The following is a 21,410-nucleotide window of genomic DNA, read 5'->3' as shown; positions in this document are numbered from 1 at the left end:
GGTATATGAACAAAGTTAATCAGTTTTATATTTGGAATTTTTTGTTTCAAATTGAAAACGTTCTTATTATTTGGTTTTTATTTTGAAACATTAAAAAATTTCACTTGATTATAAAAAAAAAATCTTACCTTTTTTTTAGAATACCAAAATCCTTTGGCCTACATTGATCAGGACAGTGGAGCAACGATTTGCTTGATGTAGTGTATTGTATCAATTAGTGAAAGTCTATTAAATTTGCATGACGATTACTGATAATCAAATAATATTAACAGCTAAAATTATACCGTATTAATTAAAAATAACTGGAAAAAGTATTAGCAATTTAAAAAATTATGCAATTGTTTAGATAGCAGATTTTTGCATAATTAAAAAAAAATCCAGTGCTAATACATTAAAATACTAAAAAATGAAATAGATATGATGAATAATGTTACTTCATTTTAAAACTAAAATGCAGTGCAGAAAACGTGAATTAATGAAACTGGTAATTATCTAAAACAAGCTGATAAATTAATAATCATAAGGTTTATTTATTATGTTTAATGAGAGAAAATATTTTTACCGTAAAAAATCTACTTTGTATTAACAATTAATCATCATAAAATATTAAAAAATTCTTAGTAGTTTTATTGAATAAAAAAATTCAATGTTGTTATGAATCTATTGCTTTAATTGAGCGTACGCTTTTGAATTCATTAGTAAAAATGATTCCTCAATTTATATTCATTTTTAATAAATAAATAAATATCACTCGATTGTAAAATAGAATATAAATATTCAAAAAAGTTTTTTTAATTTAAAAAATACTCAAGTACTTAAGTCAGTTTGGAATACAGTTTCCAAAGTTGAAAACAAATTGGAAGTAAAGATAAAACACAATGAAAATGTTTTATGTAAATATGTCATTTTAGTCAGCTAGGACGAGTACATATTGCACACCTTTGGCAAAGCTTGTTCTCGAGGTAGAGCCGCAGTTGATCCTCTCCCCGGGACTAGGTATTTGCCATAAGGACGACGAACTATTTGTATGCAAATGTGGCCGTGATTTGCGCGTCAAATTGAAAACCTTTGTAAGCACAATATTACTTTATCCATCTAAAACCGCAAAATCGATCAGGCTTTTATCCTTGACAACATTGACAATATCTTGGAGTTTATTTCATGGCTGATTTATAAGTATATAAACGGTTGCTATTACATTCAACAATTGACTCAGTAAAAAAGTTACTTCTTGGCTCAGCTTTGAATCATCAGGACGAGCAACTAATGTTCCATGTAACGTGAAGGTTGAACCACTATAAACATAAGTAAACTTACTTTTATTTTGATAAAAGAGTTGCAAACAATGTAATGACGTGTTTAATAAGATAAAAGAAAATATTAAAAAAAAAAAGTCGTGAAAGCTACGAAACAGTGTAAATATTTAATTGAGGTCCTTTCTGTGTGGTATTTGTGTAATATAAGCTTTTTTACTATTTGTAGCAGTGACCTAGAAGGAATAACGATTACCTGGAACTCATAAGGGATTTTAATAAGGAAACGAAGGCTTATTCATATTCTCACACAGGAAAGAGCGCGTGCGCTAGCGAGCCACCTGTAGCCCAGCTTCCGATCAATACATCATGAATATGATACATAGTTTTCTCGTAGAAGCAACAGTAGCCAAGAATTTTTTTTTTCTAACTTGAAGAATGTTGAATATTCAAATATTTCACCCAAATTGTTTTACCTTATTTTCTGAACGTAAATACAGAAATGAAATTAGTATGGAAATAAAAGAAAAAAATGAATGTAAAACAGGGTTGATTATCGATTAGACTTTAGTATTGATAAACATCCTAGGTATTTTTGAATTGAATCCAATATCCTGATGGTGTTGAACGCTTCGTTCATTTTACTACCTCATCAATTAATGATGAGAGACTGAATTAACTGGGGTATCAGCTGTTTTCACTTCAATTGACTTCTCCCCTATCACTTTAAGTTACTGCTCTTAACTCATGTGTTTTAGTATTTGTTTTACATTAAAAAAATAGTTACATCCCCCTATGGTTATTACAAAATTCATACAAGTGTGAAATACTTTAGAAGGTCAGATTTATTGATTCATTTACTTTCATGCAGAGCTGTTTCCATCATTTACAATTCAAATGTAAAAAGAAAATCATACAAACAATGATATTTATTTGCAATAAGTAAATTCTGACAAAAAATTTTCATAACAAAAGTTTGATTGTATTTTTTCAATTAAATGAAAAAAAGTATCAACCTGAAGGAAGAATTGAATTTTAGTAATTGAAATATTGATTGAAAATATAATTTAATGAGAATATTCATAAAAGTAAAACACTTTATTACTATTTATAATATTTATTGAAAAACTGCAATAATTTATTCATTCCATCTGTAAACAATGATTAATAAAAATCAATAAACCGATGGCCTTTATAAAAAAAGCTCGAGCGATGTAAAGGGTCCCTTAACAAGCTTTTTCTTATTACTATCTTTGATTACCATTAAAGCTGAATGAGTGAGTGTAACGAAATGATATATTCATAAAAAGATTTTGTAATAAAAATAATTTACATGGAGAGTACGTAAATAATCATCACACTATGACAGTTCATTTTTCTAATCACTATTACATTTATTTAATTAATTTAATAACAATAGCCGGTAAAATATTGGTAGAAAATAATATTAATAATAATACTAATTATAATGATAATAAAAATAGTAAATTTCATTTAATTCCTATATTAACTTTTTTTAATCACTTTCCATCATTGTATACGTTTTTATTTTTCGTTATAAATTTATAAACAAACATAAACAACATGGTCAGTACTCGAGGGATCAAATATACATGTAGTTATTAAGTACATTAATATATTTGTTATTTTGACAATCGTAATATTGCGAGATAGTAATTGTAATCTTTGGGCACGCTCTCACATATTGTCTTAAGTTTATTTCGTAAATCGTTTAGTTAGTTGGTTGTACCATAGGAGATAGTTAGTTAATTTGGGTCTACAATTCGACATATTGTCCTACTGTTTTAATACCGTTGTTTATTTGTTATTTATTTTAATTATATGCTCATATAGATTTAATATTAACTTGATATCGTAATTTGTTTGCTATAATTTATTTTAATTCAATTTATAATTTTATTTTCGGGACTAGGAGTCATTTATGCAGCTGCCTCACTAGCTGCACACTTATCAAACATAGCGTCTAAAACTTGAGTAAACTTAAGATGTCTTTCCTCAGGAGCAACCGCAGCTCCACGACTTCCCCATAAAAATTTAATATGAAATTCAGTTCTAAATGCGTCAGTCAAAAGCTCATCACTCCTCCAACCTTCAAGAGCAATTTCCGCATTTCTCCGGAAAACAGGAAGACTCTCTACCAATTTCCGAGATGCTTCTAAGTGGGCCCAAACGATTGAGAGACCACAGTCGGATGCAGAGTTCTCCCAAGGTGACAATATTGCTGCTACGAGACCTGATGGTGCTGCTGTTCCTACAGAAATTATTCAATTGAGTTATTTATATTTACTAAGAAGTAAATAATGTTAACAGACAGAAATAGATGATGTTGTTAATACCTAAGACATCTTCAGGAGCTCGTTCTCCAAGCAAAGCAATTGGTAAAAGATGTGGCAAAGTAGTGTTCGGAGCTTGGGGATTGGTGCATTCATTCATTGCTCTTAATGTTGGTCTCAATTTAGCCTCAAAACTGAAAGCTTCGTCAGTATACTTTTGTCGTAAAAGATGCCATGTGTTGGCTAGTCTTTGAATCTGTGGTAAACATAGACCTAACATAACTCCACAAAAACCATAAAGATTTCCAAGAGCTGTTTTGGTGTCAATAGCAACTTTAATCCATTTGCTAATAGTAGTAGCTCTTTCAATAGCAGTTGCACCAGCGAGGACAGTCACAGCTACAAGCAGCTTTAAACACTCTGATCTCTCTATAAGATCAAGCCTTGTTTGACGTCCATGAGGTAAAGTAGCAAGTTCCAATCCGCTCAGACCTGACCTATTTCCCATACCAGGGTTTATAACAAGCTCTAGGTCTATGCGTGTCAAGTGAGAAGCTAAAACTCGAGGTGCTGAGTCGTGCAACATGCCAGATACACCTCGTAAAGCGGTAGGATCTAATGGTCGATGATCACTAGTTGGTAAAAGTAGTGTAGAAAAACCTTCAATGTCTAATGCTGTAGATATCTCTAGCGATGGGGCAGCAACAATTAATTGTTCTTCAGCCGAAAGCTCGTACTCATTCACGTTTCCATTCAATCCGTCGTTTGATTGACTATACTGACTACGAATTACTACCCCTTTCATTGGCACTGGAGGATTTGTCCCACCGGAATTATTGCCCTCAAATTCGCTATCGCCTGATCCATTACCACTATCACTTCCTGAAGCTTGGTAACCCTGAAAATTTAACAATTGAATAAGTGAATTGTGCTAATTACATATATCTGTTTAGTTCAAAAATTAGGATGAGTTAAAAGCTTTGTTAATCCTTAACTGACATGCTTTTTTACTTCGTATCTTTATTCAACCTACTTTCCTGGCAAAAAAAAAAATTTACTTGAACAATATGTGAGAAATATGTGAATGATAAATGATTGCAATCCATGCACGAAATTTATGAAAACTTTTAATACATATCTTAAATTTCAAGCGTGACATCTGTCATTAAATAACCATCGTAATTCGGCTTTACGATGAGTATGTTTCGGGTATTTACTTATTCCGGTAATGTAGTTTACGATGCAGGTTACAAATTATTCATCACGTACAATTTTTTTTTAACTTGAGCTCATTACTCATGGTAATCTTGTGCATATTAAAATATTTATGGAGCATTCATGAATATGGAACTTTAAACTATGGATAACTTTATATCCTCTATAAATTTGATATTTATAATTATATGTATAGAAAGTTCATGAGAATTGATTAATGTTTCTTGGCAAAAGACTTAATAAGTGAATTCAAAAGCTAAACAGTTTAATCTTTTTTAATTTCAATTAAGCTAGTAAATATTATTATTGAAATTGTTTCCTAAGATAAAAAATATTCAAGTTGAAAATTTTAACGACTTAAATTTGTTAAGAAGAATATCCATTTTGAAATATTCATTATTAATGTATAATGAAATTTTTATATATAATTTCTTTAATAAATATGAATTAAATTACTTGATGAAAGTTTAATATTTTTCAACCTATTTCGATTGTTATTACTTCGTAATAGTTATTTTTATTAAAAAGTTACATTTTATAAATTCTTATTATAATCGTGATAATTAGTATAGATTTTTCGTCATAAAACTGCTATTTTATAAAAAATTTGAATTTAAAATTGAAGGTGAGTAAAAAACCTCATCATCAGGATGTATTTTTTTAGCTAATTCAATTATTTCGTAAATTAAAAAATACCAATTTACGCACCACAGAAAGTTTATTAAAAACTCAAGTTAACGATAACAAGATAACAAGATAAAAATCAAACGAATTCCTCCAACTATTTGAAAAAATTCTCGAGTTCTAAATCTAAATTACATAATATAAAGTTTGATTACAGCTCGAAAACATCAAGTTTTAAGAATGTTTAAAAATTATCAAATTAACTCAGATCAAAAGAATTGCACCATTGAAAATACAATAATTTTACATAACTTAAAAAGCTTCTGATAAAGTTTAAAATAATCCCGGATGTTATAGAAGTTCAATAATAAAATATTTCTAGTATTGCACAAAGAGTATTCGCTATCACAAAAAAACAGAATTTTCACACTGTTACAAAACTCGTTGCAACTAGTTCAGATAGTCAATCGTCAAAGGAATACTTCTGCTTTATATTATGTGATATCCTAAATGACCTATATATCATGCATATTATTCGAAAATAAACCAAAATAAATGAGAATTTGAGAATATCGATAAAAAAGTAGTGAATGCTGAATAAAATAAGCTTTAAGACTCTTCGAAATTGTTTGAATGACTCTGATGACATTTTTTTTTTCATCGCTTTCAGAATTCTATCGAGATGTCGTATTGAATCAGAAAATAGACCTCCTGAAGAATCTATGCCGATATAAATCATAAATTGAAGGAATGCAACCAGGAATTTCAAATTTATAAGTTCGACGTTTTACGACGTTCAAAGCATAAAAAGAACGGTTCGATTTCAAGTCTACAATCACGGACAAATCTTGTATATTTTTTTTGGTAAATACACGACATTGTCTGTTACGAAATTTCATTCTATAAGAAACTTATCTTCGTAAAAACATACAGTACAATAAATTAGTTATTAAAAAATAATCAATTATTTTTCGAATGCCTAAATTTACTCTCTTCAATGGAATAAAATTTTAAAAATCTAATCATAAAAAAAATTCTTACGACTATCATTTAAAATCTATTAAATGTAAAATGAAAATATTTATGAATAAAAATTGAGAATATTATCTTTTGTTAATTATATTTACTATTAATGATGTCTTTTAGAGTTCGATAAATTTGTTTAATTATACAAAACTTTAGTCTTGTTAAAATTTGCGCACCGTCAAATTAATATTCTGCAGTAGTTTACATCAAATGTCAACATATCATGTAAAGTTACTGAATTTGTGATGCATTATAGTATAATGATTATAATATTAAAGTTTATTGAACACATGAGAATAATGAATAGTTCTAGAAGCATGGACCACACAATATAGGGGTTAATGTAAATTCTACTTTAAATGACTCGTTGTTTATAATAAAATTCCTCTTCATCTATTTTGCAAAGAGTTTATTAATTAAATGCAGGTCGTTAAAAATTCAATTACAACGTATCTTCTCACAATCATGCATATAATTGTTTTAATTATGGTTGTAAAATAATAATGGTTATAATAGGAGCTTGTAGATTATGAGAATATTTAACTTTTTACTAATTCGAAACAAGTAGAGAAAAATATAAATTTTTGCTGTCAGCATAAGTGTTCTAGAAGAAATATCGTACGTACACAACATAAAGGATGGTAAATCATATTTTTTAGTAACGTAGTAATATAATTTAATTTTCATTTTAAATTGAATGTTTTAAAAGACAAAGAGAAAAGTTTAGCTTGAAAAATTATTTTCAAATTTTATGTCAAAAAATGGTTCAAAAGAGAATTTTTTTTTTCGTCAGTGCTTTGAATCTGGAATATGCAACAGTAGTTTTTTGTAAAATTTTATTTCTTGTTGGTCGCAACAACAAGCTTGATATGAAAAATTTACAAACAATACCCATGAAAGAGAGACATCGAATTGTGAAAACGACAGTAAATAGCTATTGTTTGTCAAAAATTTTAGTTTATATATTTATTTTCATGTTTACTTTGATGTTTTCAACAATTTTTTGATGTCTCTATTAGAAATAGATGAGATTTTTTAAATTCGTTATTATTGGAAAATTCTATATCCTTCAGCGAAGCTTAAAGCTTCCTATGCCACGATATTTTATTCACTAAACCCAGAATTACTGGTAATTCCAGAAATAACTTGAGAATATTAATTAAAAGATGAATTATGAAAACAAGAAATGTCCAGCTAACAGTTGTAACAATAAAAAAATGTTCTGTTCTTTAATCGCTTTTATCCAATAAATATTTCATTGTAACCACTCTTCAAAATCGTTTCATAAATTCTAAATCAAATGCAACATATTAATCCATCAAAACAAACAGAAGCATAATGAAAAACAAATTTACCTGATGATGTGGATGATGTTGATGATGAGGAGGTCGATGGTGGTGATGATTATGGTGATGACTGCACGACTGTTGCTGCTGATGATAAGGAATCCGTGGTGGTTTTGGTGGTGCTACTGAAGATTGATGATGATTCAAGCTGTTCTGTGATGATAATTGATGATGCAACAGTTGCTGTGTCTGCTGTTGTTGTTGAAGAGCAGGATCAGATATTACCCTGGTAATTTTTTGACGTCCAAGTGATAGTGAACTTGATGGAAACTGATTCTGCACTGGCGGAACTCGTGGCAAAGTACTTGACTGAACAACATGTGGATGTTGAGATTGAAATTGTCCATGTTGATCTACATCATGATGGGGCTGTTGAGGAGTAAGGGAGTGACTTCGTTGTTGTTTTCGAGGTAAACAGGGTGGAGATCCAGCAAAAAGACACGATGAAGGACTGGAGCAATGGGAGGTAGAAGGTACACAAGTAAGAGGAACTGATCTTGGTTTCGGATTGATAATTCGAGCTCCACTTGTTTGAGTGATTGGTCTACCACTACCGACATAGAAGGTGATCAGGTCAGCGACCGTGTCGAAGGCCTCGTCCTCGAATTGAAATTGAGCTCGTTCATATACCGTTTCTGGTTGGATAACAACCTAAAAAATATAATAGAATAGAAATAATTCAATTCAATTATTTGTTGTGTATCAAAAAATTGCTTTTTACTTTATCCTTTGATTTAGTGGACAAATAAAGAATAGCAACTGTTCATTTCTAGAAAACTTTAATTTCATTTTCACTTATTTCAGTGGTAAAAGAATTAATTGAAGGTTCGGAACCGAGTACTCGTATTTCCTTTATTCTACAAAAGAACCTAAGTTAAGTTTTCCAGAACTCTAATTACGGCTTGTAAAAGCCCTTTAGAACTTTATAAAGATAATATAGATAAAGAGTCCAATTATAGAGAATACGCCGGTAATTGAGAATAGCCGGTTTATGTCGTTAGAAACCGCTCTTTTTCGTACCGCTTGTTAAAAAGTTATTAAAATTTTGTGGAGATTTTAATAAGACTCCCGTACTTTTTTTCACACATATTTCGTACATATTTTTAATTGCAGCTACCATTATTTTTATTTTTAAAGCTATCCAAATTAATCAAGATGATACTTCAATATAAAAATGATGAAAATTATCAAATGTTATTCGAGTTATAATAAGAGGCTGATTAAAAACTCCAATAAATACCTAAAATTAATAGCGCGTAATAATTAACTAATGCAAATAAATCAGTCATTATTCGATATAAATATTGAATAAGATAAACTCTTCTATTTATTTTCCATTCTATCATTAAATTATCATCGATATAACTCTTCAACATTTCAATAATATCTACACGGAGAAAATTTTTGCACTAACCATAAGTACAAAATAACAAATGCACTTTTGAAATAGAAATATGCATATATGTGTTCAGCAGTGAATTTTAGAGTGTCGTAAGTAATTTTTGAGTTATCATGAGTCATCATTTTGTTAAGACACCTCTCAATTATCAAGTTTATTTACAAGAACTTAAAATTTACTATTGAATAAAAACATTTTTGATTCTAAACTTCGAAACGTGCACTTGTCATTTTTTGCACTTACATTTAGTGAAAAAAATTCTCTCCGTGAATAATAAATTAAACTCATTGATTCGATAAAAACTTTAATAATAATCCTATCATTTTAAACTTCATTAATTATAAAAAATATTTTACCATATTTTTCTTCGTACTTGAATTCTTTAATTTCAATTCAGGTTTTTTTAATAATGTTTTATAACTAAATTATTACATTTTTTTTGTGTAATTATGAAAAAGGATGTTTCATTCATAAAAAACAAATGACTATGTTATTAAAAATACCTGAGTTGGAATTTTAATTTCAACATTGATTATTATTTTCCTGCAAGACAAAACATAATTCAGTGTAGCCATATAATTAACTTACAATATTATTGAATGAAAAAAAACTTGAATAAAAAATATAACATACTCTATTAATAACAAAATGCAGAGGTTGACCTTTCCAGCGTACGGTTAGAACATAGTTGCCCGGTTGGGAGGCACAATCACGAACAAGAAAATCACCATCGTTCGGTACTTCAGCCTCAGCGCCCTTTCTACCGCCCCGAAGTGTACTCCCATGATACCAAGCATGCGAACGCAGATCTCGTGGATCCAGCAACCGTAGCTCACGTTCCAATAATTTACGTATTGATTCTTCAGGTTGCTCCTAAACCACAGAAGTCAATAAACTTTAGAAGAGTCTACATTCTACTTCACATTCAAATACACTCTAACAAATAACATCCAAAAATAATCACAGAATAAATAATGAAAAATATTAGAGTACTCACCATGAATGAACTGGGATGGTCGTTTTTTGCGACTTCTTTGACAGACAGTTTCATCTGACGCGGAAGACATTTGCCATAATTATTATTATCAATATCTTTTCCTTCTTCTGTTTCGTCCTCGTTTTTTTCTTCTTTGGTTTCTCCGTCCTCCACCCTCGTTTCGTTGATTCTATGATTAGAACATGATATCACAGTCAAAACACTTTATTTCCACTGCCTCAGCAGCGAAACAAATATTTGATCAATTAAAAGTAATAAATAATCTTTCACGCGTATCTTATAAAATCTAGTCTAGCTAACTGTACTTAAAATTAATAATCCTAGCACTTTAGAGCTTTATATCGCTGTCATCGACACACAAGCAAGTAAATACAGGGTTTGGTCGCGGCTCTGGTCGCGCGCACGCACCCTACTGAACTGTAGGCCCTGTGCCGTGCAGTGCCGCAATCATTGGAAGGGGGCTCGTCCACTCATTTCTCCTCTTTCTTCATTTTTATTCCTTTCACTCTGGTATGCTTACTCACGAGCACCGTGAGTTTATAAATAGTTCCAAAATCGCCGTATAAATCGACTTGGATTCTTTCGCCTTATCTTCTTTCTTTCAAGAAGTTGAAGTCCTTGGTCATCAATTTATTTTTACCATAATAAGTACCAGATTGGTTGTAAAAATTATTCTCACTTTTTTTTATAATAAAAAAAATAAATAAGAATCTTTGATTTGAAACAATGAAAATAGATATTTTGGAGTAAATTTGGAGTAGATTTTGCGAAAAAATTATTTGTTATCAGTAAAAAGGTGTAGACAATGGTAGATACGTTACTGAACCCCTTCTCCGTCTTTAATCTACTCATCTCTTCGTAGCCGCGAGCCTTATAACGCTTGCGTTGAAGACGAATGCTTGGGACTCATCATTCGACAGCCGCACTGAGCTGAGCTGCATCGTCAGAGACAGGTATAGAATATTAACTTGAGGAATTTATTTCTTTGAAAAAGGTATGCATCATGTAATCTATCATCTAAACGTCATTTATAGTCATCCTGAAGGATGAAAGGCATGAAAAGATAGAAAAGTATGCTGTGATGGAGGTCGAGGGGAACGAACGAAAATTATTGATCTCACGATGGTATCTCGATAGAAGAAAATTAAGGGGATGATAAGTACGCGCATGCGTAAATATACGTTCGATAAATGTAGCATTTACCCCCCTTTTATGAAAGAAGTATGAGCTTCATACTTAAAAAATATTTGTAATATTTCTCAGATTATATTTTTTATTCCATTTTATTTTAAAAATGATCGAAATATTTTTTCTAAATATTTTATTTCTTATTTTATTCAGACACGTCATGGATAAAACGATGAAATCTTTAGTATATCATTTGACAAATAATTATAAAATAAACTTTCATTGGTTAAAAGCTGACTTGCATGATAAACACGATTTCTGCGTAGGATATGTTGCTTTAACACGTATCGTAAACGAGAATGCTGACTAAACCAGACACTCTTTAGATTACTCTTTATTCTCGTCTTTCAACTTCATAGCAGCCAAAAGCAATCTGCATTATCCCATCGTAATTATGAAATTATGGGAGACTTTTAACTGTACATTTTATTTTATAGAAAAATATCTTAGTTTACCTGAATATATAATTGGACAATTAATTAATTAAAATATATTTTTCCTTTAATAATTTAGGGGAAAAAATTTATAAAGCAATTTAACTTATTTGACTCTTGGGTTCATAAAACTCATAACAGTTGAGAGAACGGATATTTGAGAATATAAAAATTTTATGGTAAAATGTTTCATAAAAAATATTCAATTTTCTTTGAGTGCTTTTTATCTGGTGCCACTCACCCAATAGATAACTGTCAATGTCAGCTAAATATTTCTGTATACTCGAAATTTTTCTCAAATTCCTGCAAATGATGTAAAAGATAAAACCTCAACTACGAAAAAAAAAGTCTAAAATGCTTGTACATATATAATACTTGTTTGACTGGCGTTCTTCCACGCTTGCACGGTACCAAGGTATCTTTTCAGTGGCGATAATACAGAGGTTTACATGAAATAATATTACGGCCGTGAAATAAATTCAAAAGATTTTGTGTTTATTCATATTTATATTCCAAATATTACTGCAAGTGCTATTCTTACAGCTCTTCAACAATAATCCATGTCCACGAAATTAACAGGGAATACATAAATAAGCTCTAAATTTAACATTTCGAGGATCCTATTAATTTTTTACACAATTCAATTATACGTGTACATTATCGTGGTGAATTCGAGCATCAAAACTTTGTATACCACTACATTGCATTCAGAGCATTTAAACATTACCTTTGTGCAATAGTTTTAAGATAGTAATTAACAATGTAGGTTACAAATAATTGACTTTGGGCATCATACATTAGATTTTAAATGCAACCTATTACTGAGTGAATACTGAATTTTCAGAAAAATCAATTATCTTAAGTGAACAGTAATTTAACTATTATATTCAATTTATATATGAAATTAAAAAAGTAGTATTTCCTTTAAAATTAATGTTATTATTTATCAATTGATAAGTTTATATAACCAATTAATTTCTATTAACATAGACATAATTTATAGATCACAATTTACGGTGATTTTTTTGCTTAATTTAAAGGATAAATATTTAGTGTAATAAATATTTGTTAGTATTTTTTTACTAAAGTTTGAAAAATTTGTATAAGTCGACTATAACTTAGTTATTTGAATTAAATAATCACGAGAAACCGGCTACTATAACGCATATACGCGTGTGCGCGTCCACGTGTGCTAATCACAACCAAACGATAAATTTACTTGAGCACTTTATGCCATTTAATTTATATCCACAGTAGTAAACATGTGACATTTTTGCATAATCACTCATGTAATAAAACCTAATCGAATTTTTTCTGAAAATTACATGCTACATTATTGTAATCATCAATTCACACTTTAAACCAGAACAAATTTCTCAATTAATTACTACAAACAGCTAAATAAAACCGATCATTCGAATGAATTTTTAATTTTTGATGATTGAATTTTTTTTTAATCAGAAAATAAATCATTTAAATTATACTTATAAATTCCACAATCGAACTGATTTATTTAAGTGAATTCACTTTAATTGAATATCGAAATAATCTACACTTTTCATTACTTTACAAATAGAAATGTTTTTTTGTCTTCTTATTCTTCTAAACACACACACATGAATCAATTTCAATGGAAACAATTAATTTGATGCTCTGATTTCAACACTGACATATCATTGTGCACTTCAATCAACATTCACAATCTTAATCTATTAAATTTTTATTTCTGTTAAAGAACAATTCGTGAAATATGTTTAAAAACCTACAATCTCATAATGACTCTGTAGTTGATTGGAAAAAAAAATAACTAAAAGTAATTAATGTTTTGAAAATAAAATAATTACTGACGTTCGTTTAGACGAAACTCGCAATTTACTGGCAATTTTTCCCATTCTTTGATTGATGTTGAATGTTTAGGAATTTAGGGCAAATAAACTAGACACCTGGTCTGAATGGTTCTCTCTATCCACTTCACGTACTGTATCACTTCAGTGAGTGACGTAAAACCTCAACTGGTCGGCCTAGCACTACGATCGTAACATAATGTGATATCGTGCTAACTAAACTCAAACAGTCTCAAGTACATACGACGAGAATGAAACGGATAAACTTAAGGACAAAGAATATATTGGTGGAAGTAAGAGGGTAATGCTTATAAAGACACTAGTATAAAGTGAGAGGATGTGAGTGGTAAACAAGTGGGAGATTGAAGAGAAAGAAAGAAATACTTAAAAGAATGCAGTATTCATATATGTACGAATGCGAATAAAGAAAGAAAAAACCAGTTGAATTTACCATGCTGAGTTTTCTTCTTCTTTGTATTCATGTTGCAACCACGTGATTTTCCGCGAAGGATACGCGATCTCATTGGGAATTGACTCGATACTGATTTAAATGATTTTATTACAATCGATAAAATCAAAATGAACGATCCATTACTTTTGATTGGCATTTTGCACTTTTGTTTAATGATCGTAGAAGGAATTTTCTTATTATAAAGGGTGAAAGAATTCTATTCTTCGCATTACATTGTGCTGCTTTCAATGGAAATCAGTTCAAAGGCATCTTCTTCAACTACTGAATATGAGATGCACTTTGCAATTATTATAATATGATACTTTGAGAAAAATATGTTCGCTTTCAAAAAGTTAATTAACACCTGCTAATAACACATAGATTAAATTAGCAAGTAAAATAGAACGTTTAGAAAAAATTCTATTAAATAAGATTGCATGCTTAAGTATCAGCAACGCAAATTAGTGATTAACTAATGATCAACAGATTTGATAAATATTATAATTAGTTTGTTGGTTTATTTGTAATTTTTATTAAAAATTCTTTTTGAAATAACTTAATTTATTGAATGTAAAATTAGATAAGAGTAAATATAGTTTTTAAATAAATTTGCACAAAAGCTTTTTTTATGTTTGTTTAAACGAGTGAACTGATGAAAGCTGGCTTATAAAGTTTTCTTATCAGATAAAAAGGTGATTTCGATCATCCTGTGGTAGGTTTTGATGATATATATTTTGTAATCGAAAAATTGATATGATAATGTGATAAACGATGATGGATTTTATCATGAATCAATCAAAAAAATTGATTGTTGACATTTTTGGTTCATCTAAAAAATATATAGAATCTAGATTATTATTCATTTATAATTTTTCAAACAATTTGCTTACATAATCTATAAACTTACTTAAATTAAAAATATATCATCAAGTTAAATAACTATTAACTCTACATGAATATTTATAAAGAAAACAATAGATCAACGATAGGAAAAATTTTTTTTTTAGTTCTTCTTAATCAACGAATAAAATTAAAATAATCGTCTTCGTCTGATTAAAAAATTTTTAAACGAAATTAAATATTTTTTATTATTGATTATACAACTTAACATAATAAAAGATGCTATAAGAGTTTAAGAAATCATTTCAAAGAGAATTGATAATATTTAGCTACATAAAATATTGACACATCAATTAAATTGACTCAAAAACCCCTTAATTTCATCCATTTAGGCCACTTTATTATATATTCTTCAGATAAAGTACATCAAATTTGACAGCAACTTATTTAAGTAACTTTAGCTGATTACTTTCTTTTGTTTATAATTTATATATTTTAATACAGATTATTATTTGTTTGTATTTTCAATACTTCATATTTACCATTCTTCTGCTATATTCCAAATACCCAAATCATGTAATAAATTAAAAATATTTTTTTATCACAAATTAATAACTTGTAACTATAATCAAGTGATATCTTATTATACATCTTGCTTTAATTCTTATGTATGAATGTAAGTAAACCTATATAATATATAAAAGATGAAAAGTAGTTGAGAATAACATAATTGTATTAAAGACACATATGATATAAATAAAATCACTAGCATAGTTAGAATGAAATTGAAAAGTATATCTATTGATTCAATCACTCTATATAATCTTCAATTATTCATAGAAAAATCAGGTATCAAAAAAGCTATTTGGTTCATTGCTTATTGACTTAGATAATATTTAAAAACAGTTGTTACTATAGATAAATAGTTAATTTGATGTCGAGAGGTTGAGGTAAAAAAAGTTGAATTTATAGTTAAACAGATTTCTATGATTGGTTTGTTTCTCACAGTTTAAAGGTTTTTTTTATAAACATTCTTTTTAAGATTATTGAAAAGTGTTGAACTACATATTTGTAATCATGATATAATAAATCTATGTACAATTATATTTTCCATATACTTTTGTAGTTGAGTATAAAAAATCAGGTATAAGTTGTGCGTGAAGTTCATTGTGAATTACAATTTAACAGGCAGGTACACTATGTTTTTAAGTTAATCATTTACTTTTTGCGTGAGTGCTATTATTTATCTTGTGTAATCAACCATAATTATCTCATTAAAAATATATATATATGCAAACAGTTAAAATATTTTATTACTTCCAGGGTGCAATTACTGTTTGAATAATTTTACGAAAATTGGGTAATTTTTTTTAAAAGACATAAACCTACTAATTCTGTTTTATAAATTTAACATATTGAAAAAATGTTATTCTCTATGGATTATTGATTAAATTCATATTTGATAATTTATAATTTTGTAATTTCTTTCGAATCTTTGGCCCCAGGGAATTTATACAGCAAAACCATATAATTTTCTAATATTTAGAAGAATAAATACATTTTAATTAATTATTTTATTCAATTAAATATTAATATTGTTATTGAGAGAATTCTAAAATTTCATTCAAAAGATTAATACCATTGATAAATGATTGCATTACCATTACAGCAACAAGACAAGATTAAAAAGAGTGATTTTACTATACCCTTTAACAAGAAAAATTAAGAAAAATATTTCGTGATTGTATATTTATTTCAAGACATGACATTACCCAATTCTAGTAGAATCATTTAGTAGAAATAGGAAAACCTATTCTCGAAAAAACAGATAAAATGATGTTAATATTCTATTCGTTTAAACCCAATCGAAATTGTTATCTAAAGTTTCGACAATTTCGTGTCTGAACCTTAAGCTCATCTCTTCAAATAACTTTTCCCCTCAAAGTTTATCCTAAATTTATGATAAAACCGTTTTACCTCAATAGAACTCTGTTTTAAAGCTGAAAGGGGATTTAATGGCAAAAAAAGCAAAACATTTGTGTAAATTCTAACAAACTAATTTCTCCATTTTATGAATTTTGTTGCGTTTATATATAGAATATTTTATATTACATTTTAATTAGATTTAACGTTCATTAATTTTTTTTTAGCAAATTTTTACCTGAATGTATCTCCACTTTTACTTCATTACTTAAATGAAGCTTTATTACATCAATAGAAATAATTACAAGTCAAATCTTAGAAAAGTTATGAAAGTAAATTCAAGCTGGAAATACGTTGCTTTTTTGTATAAAATTTAAGTTGCATAAACTTGAATGAATCATCACAGCCACTACAGAAAATGAGAAAATATTCATTTAATTACAAAACCCTATTTCTAGATATTTGCTGACTATTTAAAGAATGCAAATACATTTATTCACATCCAGGACAATTATCATGGCAAACAAAAGGTAGTTATAATAATAAAGTATAATTATTAAGAGCAATTGTTATCTCTTTTTTTCTATTCAAGCACCAATTTTCAAAAATTTCTTTTCGGTGTAACCATATAATGATTTGTTTAATAAGTACAATGTTCATTATAAATATATATGTATAAGAATGAGTAGAATATAATTAAATTTGAAATAAAACTTTCTTATTTGAGATGAGAATAAATAGCATACTGCTGTAGTATCTCAATAAATCACAACAATTGAGAGCAATTAGAAAAGATAAATCTCAATAATCTCTGACAATTTAACTAAATGATAAAATATCATCAATTAAATCAGTCTCATTGACAAAATATCCAAGTATTAACAAACTAGTTGTTAATCCAGTATTATAAAAATTTTGAGTAGACACCGATGCTTATATATTCGCTGTTTGTTTCAGCGGGGAAAATGGACTCAATCCATACTTAATCAATAACCAATGACTGCAAGGTCATAGTATCGAAAATACACTATTTATGAATTTTCTTCATACTAATACGATGAATTACCTGTCATAGTTATAGTTTAACACTTTTATAAGCCTTTATTATGGATTTTTTTATTTAATTAAATCTTTCTCTCACTTCATTGGTGACCTCCAATCACTGTAATCTTACGTATACATTTTCAAACCTGATTAATCCTTTTTTCATCTCGATAAAACAATTCCAGATGCTTTTTCTCTTTTTTCCATTGAATTCCAGCCAATTAATTGTTTAGAGGATTACACAAGCTGTACCGTGCATTACCTCAGCAATAAACATGGGTGTGCCAGCACCTAATCCTCCGTCAGTCTTCTCTTGTTCATCCTTATCATATTCGCAGTCGAAATAATGACTCTGAAATATTAGTAATTATCGTTAACATACCAACTAATTTCAAAAAAATTTACAAGTATTAGAAAATTTTAAAAAATTAACGGAAAAATAATTATTTCAACTAAAAAATAATCAATCATTTATGTAACTTTACAATGTTATTCCATGCTGTTTTTCGAAATAAAATTAAATTAAGCAATACTTGTTATAATATCATGAAAAGAATAAGGAAAAGGATACATTTATAGATAATGCTCAAGATTAACAAAACTATCATCAATTTTTTGTGTTTCCATATCAGTTTTGTTCATTTTTCTAGGTTGACTTTAGTTATGAATGAAAATTTGGATTAGATTTGAAACAAAAGATTCCCCCTTCTGTAATACGCAAATATTTCTTTTATCTTTACTGGTATTAATTCAAGATAAAACGTTTACTAAACAATCTAAACACATGGAGATAAAGCCAAGAAGATAACGTTGAAGATTTACATGTGTTTATATTCATTTTATTTAACAAATAAAAAAACTGTTATAGTTTGTGTACTTCAAGAAACTCTGGAAGGTTTATATGCAATAATTTGGTATGTTGCTTATGTTTCCTTTTTTATTATCCGTAAAATACTGTTATTAGATATTTAAGTGTCAAGAAAATATATCAGCTTTAAGAAACTAATCTACTCATTCGTCAGCAACCCTCATTAAGATACTTTAAAATGATTCGTCTGCTCTTATTTACAACTAATACAATACGTAATTATGAATATTTTAATGAAGCAATACGTAAATCAAAGAAAATTATTTCTTGTCTCAATCATTAAATCATGATTATTAACATGTTGATTTCTTATTTCTAAGAATTCTGCATTTTATTGCAGAATATTTGATTATTTTTTTCCAGACCACTCAATTTAACTTGAAGCTCTTTTTTATCAGCCATAAAAGAAAAAACCGAAAGAAATAAAATGCTTGAGTTGAGTAATAAAGAAGAATCAATAACTAGATACCTGGCAATCCAAACATCGACACTGATCACTCATTTTACAAGAAATTCCGCACTGCTTCGCTATAGCTCGATACAGCTCTTTGCTAGATTTATGAAGTATCTGTGGAGCTTTGACGATAATTGTCGCTCCTTCCAAACTACTTTCACCCTCTTGAACTCTGCTGACTATCATACTTTTGTTCTCGATACTACCTTGTCTGGTACTAAATTCATTTTCTTCCTCTTCTCTATACTCTTGTTCCTCTTCGTTAACTTCACTAGGTGATCGTCTCAATTGTGTCTGTAATGTATTAAGTGACATGCATATGTATACGTGCTACAATGTTTGATAACGATCAAGGTTCAATAGAAAAAAAAATTTCAAAGAAACTTTTTTTACCTCTTGAAGTACATGTTCATATGAAGGTGGAGGAGAATTCGTGAAATTTGCTTCAGACTCATTTCCAGTAGCAATAATATTGAATTCAGTTCCAGGTGTTTCAGGTCGACTGTTTGTACTTGTCTGCTGCATTGGTGGATCATCACACTCATGGCTGCTACTTCTACTTTCCTTACTACGTGATTTGGACATTTTTGAGAATCGCAGTTTGAATGGTGCCATTGTTAGAAAATGTTCTTTTTCTCAGTAGTGCTGGAAACAACAATTTATATTAATATTTTTAATTTTAATTGAATCAACCCAATAATTCCTTACAAACAACTAAGCTATTTTATTGAGTTATTGAAAATGAATTAACCACAAATATTATTACTAAGATGGGCACGTGTATTTAGTCAGAGCAAAGTTTCATCCCTTATCGATCCGTTACGCTGATGGCGCAAGCTTCATCAAAGCAATGTTATCTTTCAATATCCATACAAAAATCATAATATTCTCTTACCTTCTTAGATGCTTTGATTTTCGTAATTAAATAACCATCAATAACATCACTGAGAAATATCACAAACACTTGATATTTTTTTTTTCAATAAATGCGTTGTAAAAGCTCAGTAGTTACAAGCCGGGCTTTGAAGTGCACGATATGTTCAAGCAATATTTTGTCTCGGCAGCCATACTGAATATACTTCGAACGACACCACACGGACGATCGTGTTAGTTGTGGGGAAAAAAACAATCATGCCCCTTCAGGCAAGCAATGATTGATCTGCAAAGTCTAATGAACTTCCAAGGTACTCATTCGTGGAAAACTTTATTCCACTATCATTTATTATATATGGTTTTGCGAATAAATTTTTTTACAAAGTTTTGCGTATTCCAAATCTGTGTTATTTCTTTTTTATATCTTAATAAACATTAGCGGTACATTTATTAATATTATCTATCATAGTCTATTCCAGGATTATGGTTAGAACTATAGAAGTTTACTATAAAAGTGATAATCATTCCAAGCGTTAAGTAATTGATAGAAAAAAAAATTGATTGTAAAACTTCTATATTTCTTTATCGATTATTTATTTTGCAGTCTTTTCAATTTTACTGCGTAGAAAATTTTTATAATAATATTGGCATAAATAAATATCTCCATTAATAGATAATTATTCAAATATTTTAATTTTAATATCTAGAGGAAAACTAAAGAATTAAAAAAGTTTGAATTGTTTCAATTTTATTCTGTTCGTAAGCCAAAAAATTATCATGATACAGCGCACTCGAGATGATACAATGATAATGCTTAGTCGATAAAAACTCTATCTAAAAACTATGCCATTCATAAAAATAATTAATCCTACATCATAACTATTTTGTTTGAACAAAAGTTATGTATTTTGTACAATCATTTATGAATAATTACTCCGGGGATTAGTCTTATGTTTGCTGTTGAGGAAGAGAAATAAAACTTGAAATACAATCAGAAAACGGAAATAATAAAAGGAAATATTTTATTTCAAGTGTTGGATAAAAAATATTGATTTAATCTATTTTCTGTTATATACATATATATCTATATAATAATATTCAGCATTATAACATCGTAATGAAACGTCCATCTTCATCGCCATTCACAGACAAATGATTTCGGGAAATTTATTCTGACTGAATGAAAATATGTAATAGTAATACACTATTTATCGATCAATGAATACAAAAATGCCATTAATTATAATCGGACGTAAATAAGTTGAAAACTCATCATATTGAGAAAAGTATTGATTTATATAAAATTTTGAATATTCTTTTATTCAATGAAATTTATC

General features: G+C 28.6%; 2 protein-coding genes across 2 annotated transcripts; both read right to left on the bottom strand.

Annotated features, from left to right (window-relative positions):
* Positions 1-2,759: 2,759 nt before the first annotated feature.
* On the bottom strand, positions 2,760-13,851 carry LOC118068537 (breast cancer anti-estrogen resistance protein 3 homolog). The gene is made up of 6 exons (XM_035086010.1): positions 13,625-13,851; positions 10,155-10,323; positions 9,791-10,030; positions 7,768-8,409; positions 3,611-4,445; positions 2,760-3,525 (listed from the first exon to the last, which is right to left on the bottom strand). The coding sequence occupies exons 1-6, from the start codon at positions 13,666-13,668 to the stop codon at positions 3,194-3,196; spliced, it is 2,262 nt and encodes a 753-aa protein (XP_034941901.1). The 5' UTR covers positions 13,669-13,851; the 3' UTR covers positions 2,760-3,193.
* A 2,738-nt stretch (positions 13,852-16,589) lies between these two features.
* Positions 16,590-20,278, bottom strand: LOC118068411 (uncharacterized). The gene is made up of 4 exons (XM_035085794.1): positions 20,096-20,278; positions 19,594-19,845; positions 19,216-19,494; positions 16,590-18,230 (listed from the first exon to the last, which is right to left on the bottom strand). The coding sequence occupies exons 2-4, from the start codon at positions 19,813-19,815 to the stop codon at positions 18,108-18,110; spliced, it is 624 nt and encodes a 207-aa protein (XP_034941685.1). The 5' UTR covers positions 19,816-19,845; positions 20,096-20,278; the 3' UTR covers positions 16,590-18,107.
* Positions 20,279-21,410: the final 1,132 nt, after the last annotated feature.

This window comes from Chelonus insularis, unplaced genomic scaffold, assembly GCF_013357705.1.
Source record: "Chelonus insularis isolate UGA/USDA-ARS -01 unplaced genomic scaffold, ASM1335770v1 contig_3_pilon, whole genome shotgun sequence".
Classification (NCBI taxonomy): domain Eukaryota; kingdom Metazoa; phylum Arthropoda; class Insecta; order Hymenoptera; family Braconidae; genus Chelonus; species Chelonus insularis.
This window is presented reverse-complemented; position numbering and strand designations above follow the sequence as displayed.

Bases quoted from the DNA above. Each gene is read 5' to 3' on its own strand.
- LOC118068537 (XM_035086010.1), bottom strand. From the start codon at position 13,668: ATGGGAAAAATTGCCAGTAAATTGCGAGTTTCGTCTAAACGAAC. The intron at 10,031-10,154 runs GTGAGTACTCTA...TCTGTGGTTTAG, and splicing joins ACCATCCCAGTTCATTCATG to GAGCAACCTGAAGAATCAAT. The intron at 3,526-3,610 runs GTATTAACAACA...TAATTTCTGTAG, and splicing joins AGCTCCTGAAGATGTCTTAG to GAACAGCAGCACCATCAGGT.
- LOC118068411 (XM_035085794.1), bottom strand. From the start codon at position 19,815: ATGGCACCATTCAAACTGCGATTCTCAAAAATGTCCAAATCACGTAGT. The intron at 19,495-19,593 runs GTAAAAAAAGTT...AATACATTACAG, and splicing joins ATGAACATGTACTTCAAGAG to ACACAATTGAGACGATCACC. The intron at 18,231-19,215 runs GTATCTAGTTAT...CTAATATTTCAG, and splicing joins GTCGATGTTTGGATTGCCAG to AGTCATTATTTCGACTGCGA.